At 25.0% G+C, this 17,689-nt stretch overlaps 5 protein-coding genes across 6 annotated transcripts in view; 2 read left to right on the top strand and 3 right to left on the bottom strand.

The window, feature by feature from the left end:
* Nucleotides 1-814: 814 nt before the first annotated feature.
* LOC129613140 (dolichyl-diphosphooligosaccharide--protein glycosyltransferase subunit STT3A) lies at nucleotides 815-4,816 on the top strand. The gene is made up of 9 exons (XM_055527093.1): nucleotides 815-1,189; nucleotides 1,249-1,577; nucleotides 1,641-1,838; nucleotides 1,916-2,107; nucleotides 2,293-2,580; nucleotides 2,823-2,927; nucleotides 3,275-3,640; nucleotides 3,698-3,968; nucleotides 4,046-4,816. The coding sequence occupies exons 1-9, from the start codon at nucleotides 1,066-1,068 to the stop codon at nucleotides 4,327-4,329; spliced, it is 2,157 nt and encodes a 718-aa protein (XP_055383068.1). The 5' UTR covers nucleotides 815-1,065; the 3' UTR covers nucleotides 4,330-4,816.
* A 631-nt stretch (nucleotides 4,817-5,447) lies between these two features.
* Nucleotides 5,448-6,674, bottom strand: LOC129613250 (gametocyte-specific factor 1 homolog). Its single transcript, XM_055527235.1, has 4 exons — nucleotides 6,398-6,674; nucleotides 6,248-6,340; nucleotides 5,964-6,188; nucleotides 5,448-5,762 (listed from the first exon to the last, which is right to left on the bottom strand). The coding sequence occupies exons 1-4, from the start codon at nucleotides 6,485-6,487 to the stop codon at nucleotides 5,691-5,693; spliced, it is 480 nt and encodes a 159-aa protein (XP_055383210.1). The 5' UTR covers nucleotides 6,488-6,674; the 3' UTR covers nucleotides 5,448-5,690.
* Nucleotides 6,675-7,851: 1,177 nt separating this feature from the next.
* LOC129613196 (thioredoxin-related transmembrane protein 1-like) lies at nucleotides 7,852-10,184 on the bottom strand. 2 transcript variants are annotated; one of them, XM_055527163.1, is made up of 3 exons: nucleotides 10,052-10,184; nucleotides 9,801-9,991; nucleotides 7,852-9,133 (listed from the first exon to the last, which is right to left on the bottom strand). In XM_055527163.1, the coding sequence occupies exon 3, from the start codon at nucleotides 8,960-8,962 to the stop codon at nucleotides 8,198-8,200; it is 765 nt and encodes a 254-aa protein (XP_055383138.1). In that variant the 5' UTR covers nucleotides 8,963-9,133; nucleotides 9,801-9,991; nucleotides 10,052-10,184; the 3' UTR covers nucleotides 7,852-8,197. The 2 variants fall into 2 exon arrangements, with proteins under 2 accessions (XP_055383138.1, XP_055383139.1); XM_055527164.1 differs by lacking the exons at nucleotides 9,801-9,991; nucleotides 10,052-10,184 and adding an exon at nucleotides 9,191-9,366.
* A 698-nt stretch (nucleotides 10,185-10,882) lies between these two features.
* Nucleotides 10,883-12,620, top strand: LOC129613194 (derlin-2). The gene is made up of 4 exons (XM_055527160.1): nucleotides 10,883-11,211; nucleotides 11,332-11,688; nucleotides 11,755-11,918; nucleotides 12,187-12,620. Exons 1-4 carry the CDS (start codon nucleotides 11,119-11,121, stop codon nucleotides 12,329-12,331), a joined length of 759 nt encoding a protein of 252 aa, XP_055383135.1. The 5' UTR covers nucleotides 10,883-11,118; the 3' UTR covers nucleotides 12,332-12,620.
* A 3,343-nt stretch (nucleotides 12,621-15,963) lies between these two features.
* LOC129613192 (protein phosphatase PTC7 homolog) overlaps nucleotides 15,964-17,689 on the bottom strand; it is a 39,276-nt gene continuing 37,550 nt past the window's right edge. The window contains exon 5 of the mRNA XM_055527158.1: nucleotides 15,964-17,592. Within this exon, the coding sequence (XP_055383133.1) occupies nucleotides 17,543-17,592 (50 nt within the window). The 3' untranslated portion in view covers nucleotides 15,964-17,542. The remainder of the gene's footprint in view (nucleotides 17,593-17,689) is intronic.

Consider the following 17,689-nt stretch of genomic DNA (forward strand, 5'->3'; position numbering starts at 1 on the left):
GGTGTCTGATTTGGGTTGAATGGGATCGTGATATTTTTGCTTCCCACATTTTTTGTGAAGATGTTGAAGAAATCTTTATCAAATCATTAAAATGAAAACTTTATTTAAAAAAATAATTATGATAATCTGTTTGGCAGCATTGTTTATGCGTTTAAATATGGTACACACATATGAATATACCTATATGTACATATATAATACTCACTATTTTTTTTTATTTTAGACACAAACCTTTTTTTTTTCAAAATTCACTTTTAATTTCAAGTTTACCAACTATTTACTATTAACCAAATTATCAATATCCTATAATATCAATTTTAAAAAATTCGAAGGATTTATTTCTTTGATAGAGTTTTACATCTTTTCTAAAAGTTTTTTCCAAAAATAATTCAGTTAAATTTAATAAATTAGCTGATTTTTCATTCCGATCATAATAAAGCTGTTTAGGATTCTAAAAAAGTTACAAAATCAAATCCGATATAAAATCTTTTAATAGGCTGCACGTTCAAACGAAAGAAATAAAAAAGCAGGTATCAGATAAAACTCCTTTATAAATAAGTCTTGAGGCTAGTCTTAAAATAATTTATTTGAAAAATAAACGTTTTATTTTTTGTTGACGTCAAAGTATTATGTCAAAATCAAGATTACTCAGTTCAAATTTAATTCTGTCCTTTGCAAGAAAAAAAATTTTAAGCATTTTATCCCTGTTCACTTTAATTTTTAAGCACGGATACATTAAATAAAAATTTAACAATTCCTTGTTTCTTACGATTTTTCACGGCAACACTATCGGCAATAGATTGACGTTTATCAAATAATTTCTATTCTTAATTTTTTCTGCCACGCCACTCTTTCCTTTTAGAAACCGGCAACTAAAATTCAGGATTTTATTTCGAAAAAAGTTTAATATTTTTAGACAAAATTCATTTAAATAATGTTAGATAAAAAATAACTTTTTTAAATTTAGCAACTCCACTACTTATATGTATATACACACATATGTTTTGTTATGTGATCAAAAATAGATAAATTCCCTTTGGTGCAGAACGTGAACAATAAAAAAAAATGTGTAGGGAAAAGTTAAAAGTGGATCCGACTCCAGTTACTGTCAAAGAAAAATTAAAAGTTAATATGGAGAAGCAAGAGTACCTGGTTAAGTTGACAATTTTGCTTCTTGCAGCAATACTTTGTAAGTGAATATAGATTTTCGGTTTATATTATGAAAAACTAACCTATTAAATTTTTTAGCCTTTTCTACAAGATTATTTTCGGTGTTAAGATTTGAGAGCGTGATTCACGAATTCGATCCATATTTTAATTATCGCACAACAAGATATTTAGCAGAACAGGGATTTTACAGTTTTCATAATTGGTTTGATGATCGAGCATGGTATCCATTAGGTCGAATAATTGGAGGCACTATATACCCTGGCTTAATGATAACTTCAGCAGCTTTGTATAGGATTATGTGGCTATTAAATGTAACAATTGATATACGAAATGTGTGCGTATTTTTAGCTCCACTTTTTTCATCTTTTACTACTATAGTGACATATTTATTAACCAAAGAAATTCATGTAATTTTGTTTAACAGTTTTACTGAATTCTGTAGATTTTCATGCTTTACATTTAATTTTTAGAGCACTGGTGCAGGTCTTGTAGCGGCAGCTATGATTTCAATAGTTCCTGGCTATATATCTAGATCAGTAGCTGGTAGTTATGACAACGAAGGAATTGCTATATTTTGTATGCTACTAACATATTACCTATGGATTAAGGCAGTAAAAACAGGTGCTATTTTTTGGTCAATTATGTCAGCTTTAGCATATTTTTATATGGTAAGTACACAAAAGTATAATATGAATAATTTCAAAATGGAAAATGAATATCTATAAATAATTGTTTTTAATTTTAGGTTTCTTCATGGGGAGGATATGTTTTCCTTATAAATTTGATTCCAATACATGTTCTGGCTTTGATGGCAACCGGACGATTTTCTCACAGAATATATGTTGCTTACAGCATTTTGTATTGCATTGGTACAATATTATCAATGCAAATATCTTTTGTCGGTTTTCAACCTATACAAAGTTCAGAGCATATGTTGGTAAGTTGCATTTTGTTCATTTGCTTCCATTTTGTATATTTGCATGATGATATTTTTATTGATAGGAAGAGTATGAAAACATATGAGTACGAAAATAAAGCTGATATTTTAAATTTTTAAATATGTAGTTCGAAAGTTTTCACTGTCAATTAACCATCTGAAATCTCATATTTTGTGTATTACAGGCCTTAGGTGTTTTTGGACTATGTCAAATAAATGCTTTTGTAGATTATGTGCGATCTCGTATGTCAAAGGATCATTTTGAGATTCTGTTCAAGACTCTGGTTTCAACTGTGTTTATTATAAGTGTTGCCATCAGCATTGTACTAACTATAACTGGAAAAATATCACCTTGGACGGGAAGATTTTATTCACTACTTGATCCTTCTTATGCGAAAAATCACATTCCAATAATAGCATCTGTCTCAGAACATCAACCAACATCATGGTCATCTTTTTATTTTGATTTACAAGTGAGTATTCCAATTTGTTTTTGAAAATATAAAAAGTTGATGATACATTTATATAAAACCAAGTGCAAGTTAAGAAAGCAAGCAGTTTTAATGTTGAATATTTTATGAATTTAAAAGAACAAGTTCAATAATAAAAATGTTTGCCACAATGAGGTGAAACACTTTGATCGCTGATTTTTAAATGTACTTTTTCTTTCTGAAATGCACACAAAATTTATTATGACGAAGAATTTTATTTCTAGATTTTGGTATTCTTGTTTCCCGCTGGGTTGTATTTTTGTTTTTCAAAATTATCTGATGCTAACATATTCATTATATTGTATGGGGTCACAAGCATTTATTTTGCTGTAAGTATTGTTTTATTGCAAGTTTTAAAGTATAGATAAATATGTATATAATTTAAGAAAACCAAGTTAATTCACAGTACTACGTAACCATTCGATATTAATAGAATGCGATTTTTAGATTTCGTTATTCAATGAAGTTCAACGAAATTTTGTCATTAAATAGGCAAACTATGAATTAACTTAAAAAAAATTTCAATGATGATATTTTTTCAAGATAGGAAGAGTATGATAAATAATGAGTACTTTTGAAATCTGATTTAAAACTATTTTAACTACTTAAGCGTTATCGCTGTTTGCATAAACATAATTAATTAATTTTAACCTATTCCTTTTGAAATTTCTAATAGGGTGTAATGGTTCGATTAATGTTAGTTCTGGCTCCAGTTATGTGCGTGTTATCCGGAATTGCTATTTCACACTTACTATCTAAGTATATTAAAAATGTTGATTCTCCATCCTCTAAAGTTGTAGAATCTAAACGAAGTCACAGAAAATTAGAACAACAAACATCAATTAAAAGGGAAGTTGCAATAGGTTTTGTGGCTATCGTTACTGTAATGTTAATAACTTACACATTTCACTGTACATGGGTTGCATCCGAAGCATATAGTTCACCATCAATTGTATTAAGTGCCAGATCGCATGATGGCGGTCGAATTATTTTTGATGATTTTAGAGAAGCTTATTACTGGCTTAAAATGAATACCCCAGAAGTAAGTTTTTTTTATATAAAAATAAAATAATAATAGATTAAGAAAAGATATCTATAGGATGCAAGAGTAATGTCTTGGTGGGATTATGGTTATCAAATCACTGCAATGGCTAATCGAACAATTTTAGTAGATAATAATACTTGGAATAATACACATATTTCAAGAGTGGGTCAAGCAATGGCATCATCTGAAGAAAAAGCTTATGAAATTATGCGTGAATTGGATGTAGATTATGTTTTAGTAATTTTCGGTGGGTTAACTGGGTATTCTTCGGACGATATAAACAAGTTTTTATGGATGGTGAGAATAGGAGGCAGTACGGATAGAGGTAATAAAAAAATTTGTGTACATTTTTATTTTATTTTCAAAATAAATTCAATTTAAAATTTTGCATTTCATTTACAGGAGCACATATTAATGAACGCAATTATTATGCACCAAATGGAGAATTCCGCGTAGATAAGGAAGGCTCTCCAACTTTACTTAATTGTCTTATGTATAAAATGTGTTATTACCGTTTTGGTCAGGTTTATACAGAAGGAGGGAAGCCTCCAGGGTATGATCGTGTAAGAGCTGCCGAAATTGGTAATAAAGATTTTGAATTAGATGTCCTTGAAGAAGCTTATACAACTGAACACTGGTTAGTCCGCATTTATAAAGTTAAAGACTTAAGGAATCGTGGCGTTTAATTAAAATATATTCTATTTAAAATGAGTATTTTTTTTTAAGGAATCTGCATTTTTTAAATATTTTTTTTTTTTATAATTATTATGGTTATGAAAATATGAAAAATACATACATATGTATGTACTTCTTTATGTGTATGTATATTTTTACATATGCATATATACATAAATTATACTTGCAAAATATTTTTTTAACAAATTATTTCAGAAACTAATGCGCGTGTAAAATATTAATATAAAAATATGTAAAATAAGATTGTTTATTATTTTTTATAACTTTAATTTTAAAATAGAAATTATCAAGGTCTTTTGCTTTGAATTTAAATAGAAAGTATATGTTGAAACTTTTAGTAGAATAAACGAACAAATAAGATGAACAATTTCCTAAAGTGCAAGCAATTAGCAAAATAATATGAACATTTTTAATACATATTTGTAATAATATTTTTAAGTTTAATATAAGGAAAATTAAAGGAAAAAAATAAACATGAACATTAATAATAATACTACTAATTTTAAAACTTATTTTTTTTTTATGTTTATTTTTATATTTTTTATAGCAAATAATTCATTCAGTTTTTAAATACCTAATAAAAGAAGTGAAATTAAGAACAGTCTTTCAAAATATTTTGGCTTTAATTAAATAATATCAGATTTAAAGATTACTAAAATGATAATTGACTTAAACGGTAGATAAAAGGTAAGTAGAAAGGATTATTGAAAATTTAGTTCTAACTTAGATCTTAATATAAAGTATGTTCAATAAATCATAGCTAAGAATCTTCAAATATAGCATGTCGAATAACTCTGTATAAAGCAAGCACGTTCAAAAATCATAGCTTGCTTGAAGATCTAAGGCATTTTAAAAGATATTTTTTAAACATATATAGATATATAAAGATATAACATAGAAAAATCTGATGCAACTCATAGTAGGTCTATAATGATGTCCTAGTACATCTGTAATTATACAAAAAGTTTTGTAATATTAAATTAGAAGATTAAGTGCATATCTGAATTGTCGAAAATCACCGTATTATGCGAAATCTAATATTGCAAAGAGAATTTTTGATAAAAAAAGAAATTATATATGAAGGTACTATTTAAAAAAAATAATTTAATTGAAATTTTATTATAAACATCACTATAATTATTATCACTTCAAGTTTTTGGTTACAAAAATTTAATTACATCAAAATATATTCATTACATTGCATTAAAAAAATTCAGAGATGAAAATAAAAATATATATATGTAATTTAAAACAAAAAGTTACAAAATAAAAAAAACTAGATCCAAAATAATTTAAAAACTAAAAAATTCCATAAACTTTTGAATAGCAAAGATTAGTAAAATGTCGAGACTTAGTTTTTTTGATTTTGTTTGAAAACTTCACGTTGAGCTTCCCTAAATGCTCTCTTTTCAGATGGAGTACCCTGAAAATTTAATAAGACGTAATTTACATACATACATAATATGCAGAAATTTTAAAATTCTTTCTTCAAAATTTAAAAAGTTATTGAATTTGTGAAAGTTTCACATGTTCTACTTCCTGATTTTGGATTTTTTTCTTTATCGATATAATAAATAATAGCACTTTCTAATTCCCTAAAATGATATAATGAAACATTTCTTACCCCTACTTTTGTTCTCAATAGCGGAAGCTTGTTACAATATTGCTGGGGATTATAACTAGGTACATTATCATTACTCCAATCTTCAACAGGTTGTTCATCGATGGTTGAGTTAGGTTCATCCATATTTTCATCAAAATTTTCATTTTCTGAACTATAGGGCCGAGAGTCAATTTTATATTTATACAAATCAAAACTCGCCCTGTCTGGGCAAATTTCAACATGATACTGTAAGTAAAATATTCAACATTTATGTAAATTATGTTTAAAATCCAAAATTAACTTACACTAAATTCTTTTTTGTTTATTAAATGAGTAGTGTTAAATGGACACGTACTCTTTTCTTGATTTGGATACGATTTTCTGCATTGTATTAGATGCTAAAAAAAAGTAAATGCATATTGAGTAAAATAATTTATGCAGATAAACTAAGCTACTTTTTGAATCCTTGTTTTTAAAATTAGATGGGATTTATTGTACGGACATTCAACAACTTCATTGTAACCACATTTTTTTAAAGCTTCCATTTTTTTTATGCCAAGATTCAAGGCACTTAAAAAAAATATGCTTATCTAGTAAAAATCTTGAGTAGATATACTTTAGTAAAAATGTTAGCCACAATAAAACCAGACGTAACTAATTAATAATGTAACTAAAAAGAGAGCAAACTTAAGTTGAATTGTATTGAATTTGAATAGAATGCAATTAAAAATATTTATGTATGTATATATACATACGTATATACATATAAATACGTAGCACGAGTACACAAAACGCTAGCAAATAAAATAAAATTTGTATTCAGGTACATTTGCATGATATTCAACAAAACGGGACTGCACATAAACAGCATTGCCAAATAGAAAATGCAAATTTAGCCGAAAATAGATCGAAATTACCCGATTTTTATAAACATTTTCTGTTAATTCTAATGCGTCTATCAAAAAATTTTTAAACATATTGAATTGATAATTTCGTTGACCAACCATTTGAAGGTTGAAGATTTATTAAAGTTTAAGTTTAAATAAACTTTAGTAGCTAAACTTAATAGATACATATATTGATCAACATGCTTTGAATGTTTTTAAGGACCAAGTTGAATTTTGGATGGCCAACATAAGTCAACATTGAAATACTAAAATTTATGAATTTTAAACATAAATGTATAGTAATACGAATAGAAGGAGCTTCTTAAAAACTGAATATGTATGAACAATTTTTTACTTACTTAGAAATATAAAATTTGGTTCTTAGAAGAAGCGCAGTTTCGGTGCTCCAATTCCCTTAAAATGGTTCTGAATTCTTTGACAATCAGAACACAAAAATTGAATTTCGAGAAACTCTAACAAATAGCTAGTGTTTATTACATGGCACAAAATGTAAAATTGACCATAGTGAAAGTCCCGTATTCAAGCAAAATTGAAGAACATTTTATCACATGCTCCGTTAAGTGCAATGCGGTTAGTAAAATTTGAGTGACCGAAAAAGCTAAGTACAGTTTGAGGTTTGAAGCACATATGTATGTACATTGGTACATAATTATAATATTAAATTGGTATCTAGTAGGAGTGTTGATGTTGCCTTCACGCTTCATCTTACAAATCTCGAATGTAGGATACAGTTATACAAGTATAACTATACATACTTGTATAGTACATATGTATGTACATATTTTATCTGTGGCTTGCCTATAAATCTTAACATTAACAGACCAAAAGATCTAATGCGTTACTCATAATAATTTTGCTATACAGATTTCGAAAACTGAGACACACTTGTGAATTATTTGTTCATAAAAATTAAAACATTTTTGTCATGTTTAAATGGTGACCTGTAAAGCTTTTCCTTAGATATATATTTTCACATATGAATTTTGATAAAATAAAGTGCGTATAGTTTGAAAATTAAATAAAAATTTATTGAGACATGTTAAACAATTTTAATTTACATGCATAGTAACATTTAGATTTAAAAATAAATTAAAAAAAAGTATTTTTTATTGTAATGGTTTTTTAGCAATCAAAATTAGAATGTTTAACATTTTAATATATACAATATTATTCTATTGGGAAATCAAGAAGGAATTGTTATGATTTCTTAGTTGAACAATCCACTTTGTATTGTATTCAGCCTTTTTTTGTCCGTATTTTTCAATAATCGTGTTATGTTTACTATTCTTGTTGAGATATTTCAAATGTTTTCTTTTGATAAAACGATACTAAATATAATTATTCAACTTATTCGCTTTTAATAGTTTTAGCTTTTGATTTGTCTTCTTCTTTCTCATCATTTTCCTGAATTTCCTCTTTAAGATCATCCAGTTCATTGTAATTATTTTTTGCTGCTTTAGTGCTTTCTCGAGACCCTTTATTTGGAGGATAAATAAAATCGACTAGGCATACCAAAAAGAGACCTAATATTGCTCCAATAAATATTGTTACTATAGCAAAAATAACGTATGCTGCCCATGTTGGTAAACCATAAGTTTCATGTATTTGGGTATTAACATCTTTTAAAAAATGAGATATTTTAAAAATGAATGATAAAACTGACATTTGAATTGAATCAGGCCGCTTCCAATATGGAAGTTGTTCCATATTCTCCCACAATTTCTTTCTAATAAAATTTATTAATGACTCTTCATCTCTTGGTCCTCTGTATTGACGAAATTCTCCATTTTTCACATGATAAATTGTAGGCAAAGCTGTTATAAAAAATCTACCACTTAATGATGGTGATTTTGTAACATCTATTTTACCCACACGAATATTTTCTTGTGAAGCTTTTTGTGCAAATTTTTCCCAAACGGGTTCTAAACTTTTGCACGCTGGACACCATGGTGCAAAAAATTCAATCATCCATTCTCCATCGAATATTTCACGCCATGTATCATCGTCTAATTCTTTAGCTCGATGAATATCTTTACTGCTTTTTGTATTAACAACCTGACATGTTACGTAAAAGCTAAAATTTATAAATACTATAAATGCAAATAACTTCATTTTAACGTAATTAGTTTTATATAATTTTTTTGTAATTATTAGCGAATCTAATATAGTTAAATTATATTATAGAGATCAATAGATTGTCGTTTTTGTGATGTGTTTACAATCAAAAAACTCTTTTGCATAGTAAAATAATCTTAAAGCAGTGAAGTTTTGCTTCTCAGAAACCTAAAACAAAAATAATAATCAATTTAATAATTTTTATCAAATTACAAATTATTTTACTAATAATTTTTTTATAAATTTTTATTTTGTCGGCAAAAAGTCACGTTTAAACACTGCAAAACATGTAATTCTATTATTTTCATTGCATTGAATGTCTCAATACATCTAAGAAAATTTAAAAGACCATTGTACTGCTTTTTGCAATTTATATTTTTGAGACACTAGTAATTTATTGATACTTGGTTTTTCTTCCAATATTTGACATAAGTGACAGTTTAATTAGTAACATAGCTGTTTTAATCTTTTTATAAACTATGTTAACCGAAGCAGAACATATTATAGATCTGGTGTGAATACCAAAACTAATGTTGAATTTTGGTATTTTAAATTAAGTCATAAAACGAAAAAAGTGTCTTTCAAAAAATACATAATTTTTATTCTAATTAAAAATTTGTTTCTCACTTGTTCTATTATAACCAAATTATAAAATGCATATGAATTTACTTAACGCCATTCAATACCCTGTCTATTTCTCCTCCTACACTTTCGGCATATTGTTTACAATTGTTTAAATCTTGCACATGGATTTTAAAAATTTTATTTACGCAGTTTGCAAACAATATTTTACATTAATTCAATGATAAACAACGTTTTATGTTTAAATATTTACCTTTAATTGTTTTTACAATTGCAGACTCTTAATTTGTTCATAAAAAAAAATTTAACTTTACAAATTTTATAGAACCTTGAACATGACAAATCCACTAGGGCGCTGAACTATAAGAAATGTCTTTGTTTTAACACCTCTTCCTCTAGTATTACCAATGTTTTTTAACAAAATACATAAATGTCACTTTCTTGCTGAAATTCAAAAAAGTTTAGTTTATGTGTTTCATTTGTGCCTAAAAATAATCCACGTACACGGAGAAAGAATAACGTTGCAGTTTCTTGGTTTCGCGAATAACTGACGTATGTATTTTGTATAAAATTTAAAATTTTAACATTCTTTTTAATTTTAGTGCAGCAACTCTTTTTCTTCCTCTCAAAAAGTTGAATCAATGTCAATTTTAATATTAGTTTATATTTATAGTTATCTTTTTTGAGATAAAAGCTAAGTATTCGTGCCTTTTTTTATGAGTGCGGTTGGTTCAGATTGCACTCTGCCTGTGTTTGTTTTTAAAATTAGAGCTCTCAGATAACAATTTTTACTCTTTTGATTATTACTTGTTCTAAAAACGCTGGATCAAATTCAATCTTTAAGCTAAAAACAAAAAAGTACAACTGTACCAATACGATAACATGCTGTTCTTATGAAAAATGACAAACAAAGTGTAATAAAAAGAAAATCGTTACAAAGGCACAGTACACTAAAAGCAAAATTGACGTCTTAAAAAAACTTTCTCTCTCAATGTACTAAATTTGATTGAACATTTTCTATACTTCCATGTCCTTTACAAATTATATTTGTTTACTAGAATATTGATTGATTTAAAATTTAGCCCTTTTTTTAAATTTATCTCATAAATTTCTAAGAACATGATGTCTCCCGATTACGTATACAAAGTAAAAATTGAATTTAAATTTGTTAGCCGAATTTATATAAGTTTAAGCTCAATTCAATTCTCTTGTTGTTAAAATCTGCTAAAAAATTTGTTTTAATTCTGAACGCGTCCACAGACAGGGTCTGCTTTATCTCATAATTTTATGATGTCAATATGACGTTTTTTTATTTACGTTTCCGAATGGGAAAAATTCTATCCTATCAAATTTGAAAGATTTGTTGGAATAATATATACATAGATATTTGCTTTTATTTTTGTTGGGAACCAACGTCTTGCTTCCAAAAACGTGTCGAAAAATATCTTAATGAATTGCACAATATAAACAGAATCATAAAAATTTTAAAGCATTGTCTATCACCGTATTTGCAAATATAAAATTAAACTTCCAGAATTTTTTCTTTGACGAACAAATGGTAGACTGATAAGATGGCCTATCAAACTTTAAGACAAAGTTTTTTAGAAATTCCCGTAGTCACAAGGATTTATACATCTGCCTGTGTTGTAACTACTGTCGCTGTTGTAAGTAGAAATACTATTATTATTTTAATTTTTTATCTATATTTGCAAAAATAATAACATTTAAAACCACGTCATCGAGCTGTATGTTAAGTAATAATATTGTTATCATTTATTTTGCAGCATTTAGAGTTAATATCACCATTACAATTATATTTTCATCCAACACTAATTGTTAGAAATTTACAACTATGGCGAATGGTGACAGCATTTTTGTTCTTTGGTTCCATAGGATTTAGTTTTTTCTTTAATATGATATTTACATATCGTTATTGCCGAATGTTAGAAGAGGGCTCGTTTAGAGGCCGTAGCGCTGATTTTGTTATGATGTTTTTATTTGGAGGCTTTTTAATGATTATAATGGCATTTTTCATTAATTTATTTTTTTTGGGTCAAGCTTTTACAATAATGTTAGTATATGTGTGGGCAAGACGTAATCCTTTTGTTAGATTAAACTTTTTTGGACTACTGAATTTCCATGTAAGTTAAATAAGATGTTTATTATATGTATATGGATTTATGATAATTAAAATAATTTATTTTTAGGCTCCATTTTTGCCTTGGGTACTCCTAGGTTTTTCAATGATACTTGGAAACGCAATTTGGGTTGATTTAATAGGGATGGGTGTTGGACATGTATATTACTTTTTGGAAGATGTATTCCCAAACCAAAGAAATGGTTGTAAATTGCTACGTACTCCGAATTTTCTGTAAGTTTTTTAAATTTCATTTTCTATTTTGAAGCTAGATTTTGAAATTTTTATCGTAATTTCTTTGATATTGTTTTTGCTATTTCACTTTAAATCTTAATTTTATCAAAAGTACTTTTCTTATGAAGAAACTATTGATTAAACAAAATTTTTATTATTTTTCCTTACCATAAAATTAAGAGATATGTGTAAATGTTTAAATTCTGTGAAAATATTTTTATTGCAACTTTTATAAACTAAAATTTATAATGAACTTTTTTAAATACAGGAAAGTGATATTTAATGAACATATTGATAGAGAATATCAGCCTTTCCCAGAAGATAGACCCGGTGGTTTTGATTGGGGAAGAGAAGGGGAACGTTTAGGTCAACAAGAAGATAGAAATGACGAAGAAGAACGTCGGCAACAATAACCACCAATGTAATTGTAGCAATTAAAAAATAAAATGTTTTAAATTAATACATCCGCACTAAAATAGTTTTTATGAAGAATTTGGGAATAGGTATATATGCTTAACAATACCTATGTGTTGATTTCCATTAATTAAGAATTTGTATTAAACTAATTTTCTTTAATAAAGTCCTTTTTTTTTGTTTGAGAATTAAGTAAATTAAATTTTGAAAAACATCTTATGTTTAAAATAATTAATTTAAATGAAGTGTGTACTATACGTGAAATAAATTTTAAATCAAGAATTAAAATAACCAAAAAATAACTCAAAAATGAAAATGTAAATTTATTTAATTTTTAGATACTTAAGCTATTTGTTTTAAAATTTTTAATATTAAATAAGAATAATATTGGATAACACGGTATCTAAATGTATTTGTTTATTTGCAATTTAATATGATTAATTAATAAGATATCAAAGATTCTAAACAATATTGATATTCTTCTTTTTTGCTATATATATATGACGCGAAAAGTTTTATTTTACCAATTAAACGCTTTAATTATGCTGTAAAAAAAAAATTTTATGTACAGTTTTCTTAGTATTACTCTTCGAGCAGCAAATATTTTTGCAATCTTTCAGCCTAAAATCGTTATCTCCCATTTAAAATTGATTTTTAAATACATATTTAAGATTTTGATTTTGAATTTGCAGAGAATAATATCAATTAAATGAATACTTATCTGGAATCAATTTTGGTTGATGTAGAAGCGGTATATGACTTCACCTTAAAATGACTCACACAGTTTTTTATTTACTATTATCCATGAAATCAATGATTATTTACATATGGTTTACACTAGCTTTAATTTTTACATATCTCTTTTTTCATAACCAATATACGATAAAATATTGTAAATTAAATTTATGTACATACATATAATTTTCTATATAAAAAAAAATTAGGAAAACTATACTAAATACGAGTAGATAAGATACGTGGCTACCTATTCCCCATGAATCATTATATACAAGGGACTAATACGGTTTATAAATCTAGTTAAAAATTTCTGTTATATATGCATATGTATGTATTTAGACTAGATTTATCATTCCATTGCAAAGCTTTATCTAATTTAAAAATCAAGTTAATCATATAAAAGCAGAGGTTTAGAGTTTTTTTCGATAATTCCGATATTTACTGAAAGTGCAGAAATTAAATATATTTATTTTTGCAGGTTTGAAATATATTCAAGTAATTCTTTAATATTCAAATTTTTTCTATTATGATCTTCTTCCAATTTATATTTTTGCAGTAGTTAAAAAACACTTAAAAATTCTTTTACAACTTTAAGCAGAAAATTAATCATTTTGGAACATGTTATTTTTACAGATTTTGCAGTTTGGATTCTTCGAACATTCTTTCTTTTAACTAAGAACTAAGTTAGAACTGAATTATCCCTTAACTGAAATTCCCTAAGTTTCCTAACATGGACAAAACTGTATTCAAATTATACAAATTTTCACAGGTTTTAAGAAGTAAGAAATAAAAATACTTTTTTTCATTTTAATTTTTTTTCAATAAAATTTTCCAGTTTTTTATTTTTATTATTTTTTATAATTTCCATTTTAACTTCTTTTTTTTTGTAGCTTTATTTAAGTTTTTGTTTTTATTCAGTTTTATTTTTCAAATCTTATTACAGATAAAAGTAACTACTATGTTTATCTATTAAACACTTTTTATTAAATCATAGCATAAATTTATAATTTTTGTTTTTTTTTTAACCATAACTGAAAAATCAGAATTTAGTTTAATCAATGCGTCCTACAGAAGTACAAAAAAAAACATCTTAAATAAGGGAACTTTTTACCATGAAAAAGCAAAAATATTTATTTTTCTTTTTGAAAAACAATTACTAAAGTTAAATAAAAGTAATGAACCTAAGATCTAAGGTATGAAAATGAATTTACATACATATCTATATATAAATCTATATATATATATATTTTAATTTATTATAATAATCATGTAGTTTATGTAGTAGATGAGTCTATGAAGTTTTTATCCTACTCTTAAATTTTATTTTTTAATGTTTTTTTTTTTTCTTTTCACGTTTTATATAACATAATAACAATGAGTTCAAAAATTTCCATTTTCTTTTTTACTTATTTTAATATTAATTTTTCTATTTCATTTATTTGTGTATACATATATATTTTCGACGTTTTCTGTTTTTCTAACATAATATAATTATGTTTTTCATATTTGTAATTATTTTTTGCATATTTTATCAAATTGCTTCTTATATTATGTGTAGATGTATGTTCGTGAATGTATGGATGTTTATTCAATACATTTAATTATTAATTACCAATAATTTTTAAAAATATATGTATTTTTAGTTTGTTTTTGTTTTATTTTACTTTATTAAACCATATATGTATATTATTTTAGTCATTTCTACATGGCGTCATGTCTACTTCAAATTACATAATATCAATTTATTAATTATAATAATTATGCGATGTAAATAAGTGATATTTTGAAATTGTTAATATTTCTTTAATTTTACAATCAAATTACTTAAATGAAAACTTAGCATGATTGAACAAATGAACTGTTATATTCTATATAATTACAATTTTATAAAATTTTGAAATGATTTCATGGAATTTCTAAGTATGAATATTTAAAAATTTTTATTAAATTTCTTTTTATGTTAATGGTATTTTTTTTAAGAAAACTGTTTACATACATATTATATAGATTTAGCACCTGAATGATTTAGAACCCTATTTTATCAAGTTTCAATTAATAATAAGTACTATTTTCAGACGTTTTGTTTTTGGTTTATTATTCAATACATATATATACATGTATATATATTTATATATACATATTATATACATAATGTGATTAAATTTAACATAATTAAAAATCTTGATAAAAGCCAGCCACATTGTAAACAGCGTTTTTATATTTATTTAAACTATCTGATATTATTTAAAAATATAAAAAGACATTTAAGCAAAGACTGAATCTTTCTGAGAAATATTGCATTACAATAATTAAAATAAAAACTAATTCAAAATAAATTGCCTGTTCAAAGAAAATTAATTCTTTATCTAATTAAATAGTATTAAAATCATATTAAATTCCTAAAAACATAATTTTATTGATTAAGAATTTGAATATTTTGTTAGGTGAATTCCTAAAAGTTAACTATTTTTCTTATTATAACATTTTGTTAGTAATACTTTTTGTTTTTCCATGAAATGAAATTGTAAATAATTTTGTGACTCTAATGCAAATGTAGAAAACGAAAAGATTTCTTTTTTTTTATGCAAATTTACGCAAGCTTTTATTTAGAAATACAACAAGAAATTAAAAATTCGGTTCATTTTAATAAACTGATTGAGTTCGGAATTTATATCAACATGCTCATCAAGTTGGTGAGCGACGTACAATTATTATTGAATTTCAGTTCAATTATTGAGAAGTGTTCAAATATAAAAATCAAAAGTTGCTTTACATAACAATTTTTATGATGTTATTTAAAATAATAGTAATAAACAAATTAATGACCACTACAATTATCTATTTGAGTAAATATTTAAAAAAATACGATAATTACATTAAAAATACTATCATGGTCTCTTAATAAAATAAAAATTTTATTTTGAATTCACAGTTTATATTTTGCAAATTAACTACAATTATTTTTTTTTGTCAAATGTGTAAAGTTGAATATCTTTTTTTTAATTTTACAAATTAATATTTCGTATTATTATAGTTCAGTTTTTCTCTAAATTGTCTATCAAATATTGAATTTACATCCAATCTGAATTGTTTTTGTTTCTTATAATTAACAATGTTTTTTAATTATTATATTGTATGGTTGATTATTGAGTCGCATTTTATTTGATCAAAAGCTCAGTGGCACTATGCATTGTAAAGCTTAATTTTATTGTAGTAAGTTTTGTAATTGAAATGAAAAATTTGTATATGTATTTACGAAAGATGCATTTACATTTTAAATTTGAAAAAAAAAAGAGAATATCTCTCCTGAATATTTATCCTGTTTTATATTTTCTTTTTTAGGGATAGAAACTACAATCACAATATGAAATGAATTGAATGGCTTATTGATTTTGGAAGAATTTTATTAATACTTTAAAAAAATAACCGTAGTAAGAAGCAGTTCCTAACTTATTCATTTTTGGCATTTTCCATGATTTGTTCTGCAATATAATGTGTTCTGTAATTATGTTAAAATCAACAATATAAATTGATTATTAACACTGTAGTGATTTTAATATCATACTTTTTAGTAATAACCATAATATCCGAATTCTATTTGATTTAATTTATTGAAAATTGTTTACTATTATATATATATATATTAAATAGCAATTTCAATTTAATATAATTGACTACCATTTCTTTTTTTTTTATTACTTGAGTTAGTGGATAAAGGACAAAAAAATCACAAATTCCAAAAATTTCAATAAAAATATTGAAGATTTTTATTAAAAAAAAAATTATAATATACACAAGTTAAATTACAGAAAAAAATTAGCACAAAGTTAATTAATTACTTCTCACAAGAGCACAAAATTTCTTAATTAATTTACAACGCATAGCGTGTAAATATCAATATCTAATAAATTTAAAGTTTTATAATAAAATATATTTAATTATATCTTATTATAATATTCTGTAAATGCACCTATTTCTTTTTTTTCTTCGTCTTTGTGTAAAGCTGCTCATATAAATCGAATCGAGGTATTCAACTTTTATTAAGTTGGTTGATAATTTAATCCTTAAAGTTAATATTAACTCTCGCAAATGAAATTTCTATATATTTTTATTCCACTGGGATTATTACTATTACTTTTCGAATAATTATCAATATTTTCATATACTAAAAAATATTAGGTAAAAAATTTACTGCCATTATGTTATAATTTTGTTGTAATTTATAATTTTACACAAAGAAAAAAAAAATCAACAGAAATTTTTTCATAAAAATTTTTCCATACAAAAAAGTTTTTTAAATGATTTTTGATAGATGGAAAAACTTTTTAATATTTCTTTATGGCTTTTCGTTTTTTGAGAGGAAAATGAAAAACTTTCAAACTTTAAAAAATGAAAATATTTCGAATAGTTTTTATTTTCGGTCTCTTCTTTTTGTTTTGTTTGGTTTAATTAGAAATTTCATTATTTTTTTTTCACATTCCTACAGTTGCAAGTACCACAGTTATATCGTCTGGTTTTCCACCTAAAATAAAATAAAATTAATAATTGATAAAATGCAATCGAATTTGGATTTAACTCCAAACAAAAAAATTCACGTTAATTTAATGTTTAAAATCTTT

This window comes from Condylostylus longicornis, unplaced genomic scaffold (assembly GCF_029603195.1).
Source record: "Condylostylus longicornis isolate FDR11 unplaced genomic scaffold, ASM2960319v2 ptg000081l, whole genome shotgun sequence".
Classification (NCBI taxonomy): domain Eukaryota; kingdom Metazoa; phylum Arthropoda; class Insecta; order Diptera; family Dolichopodidae; genus Condylostylus; species Condylostylus longicornis.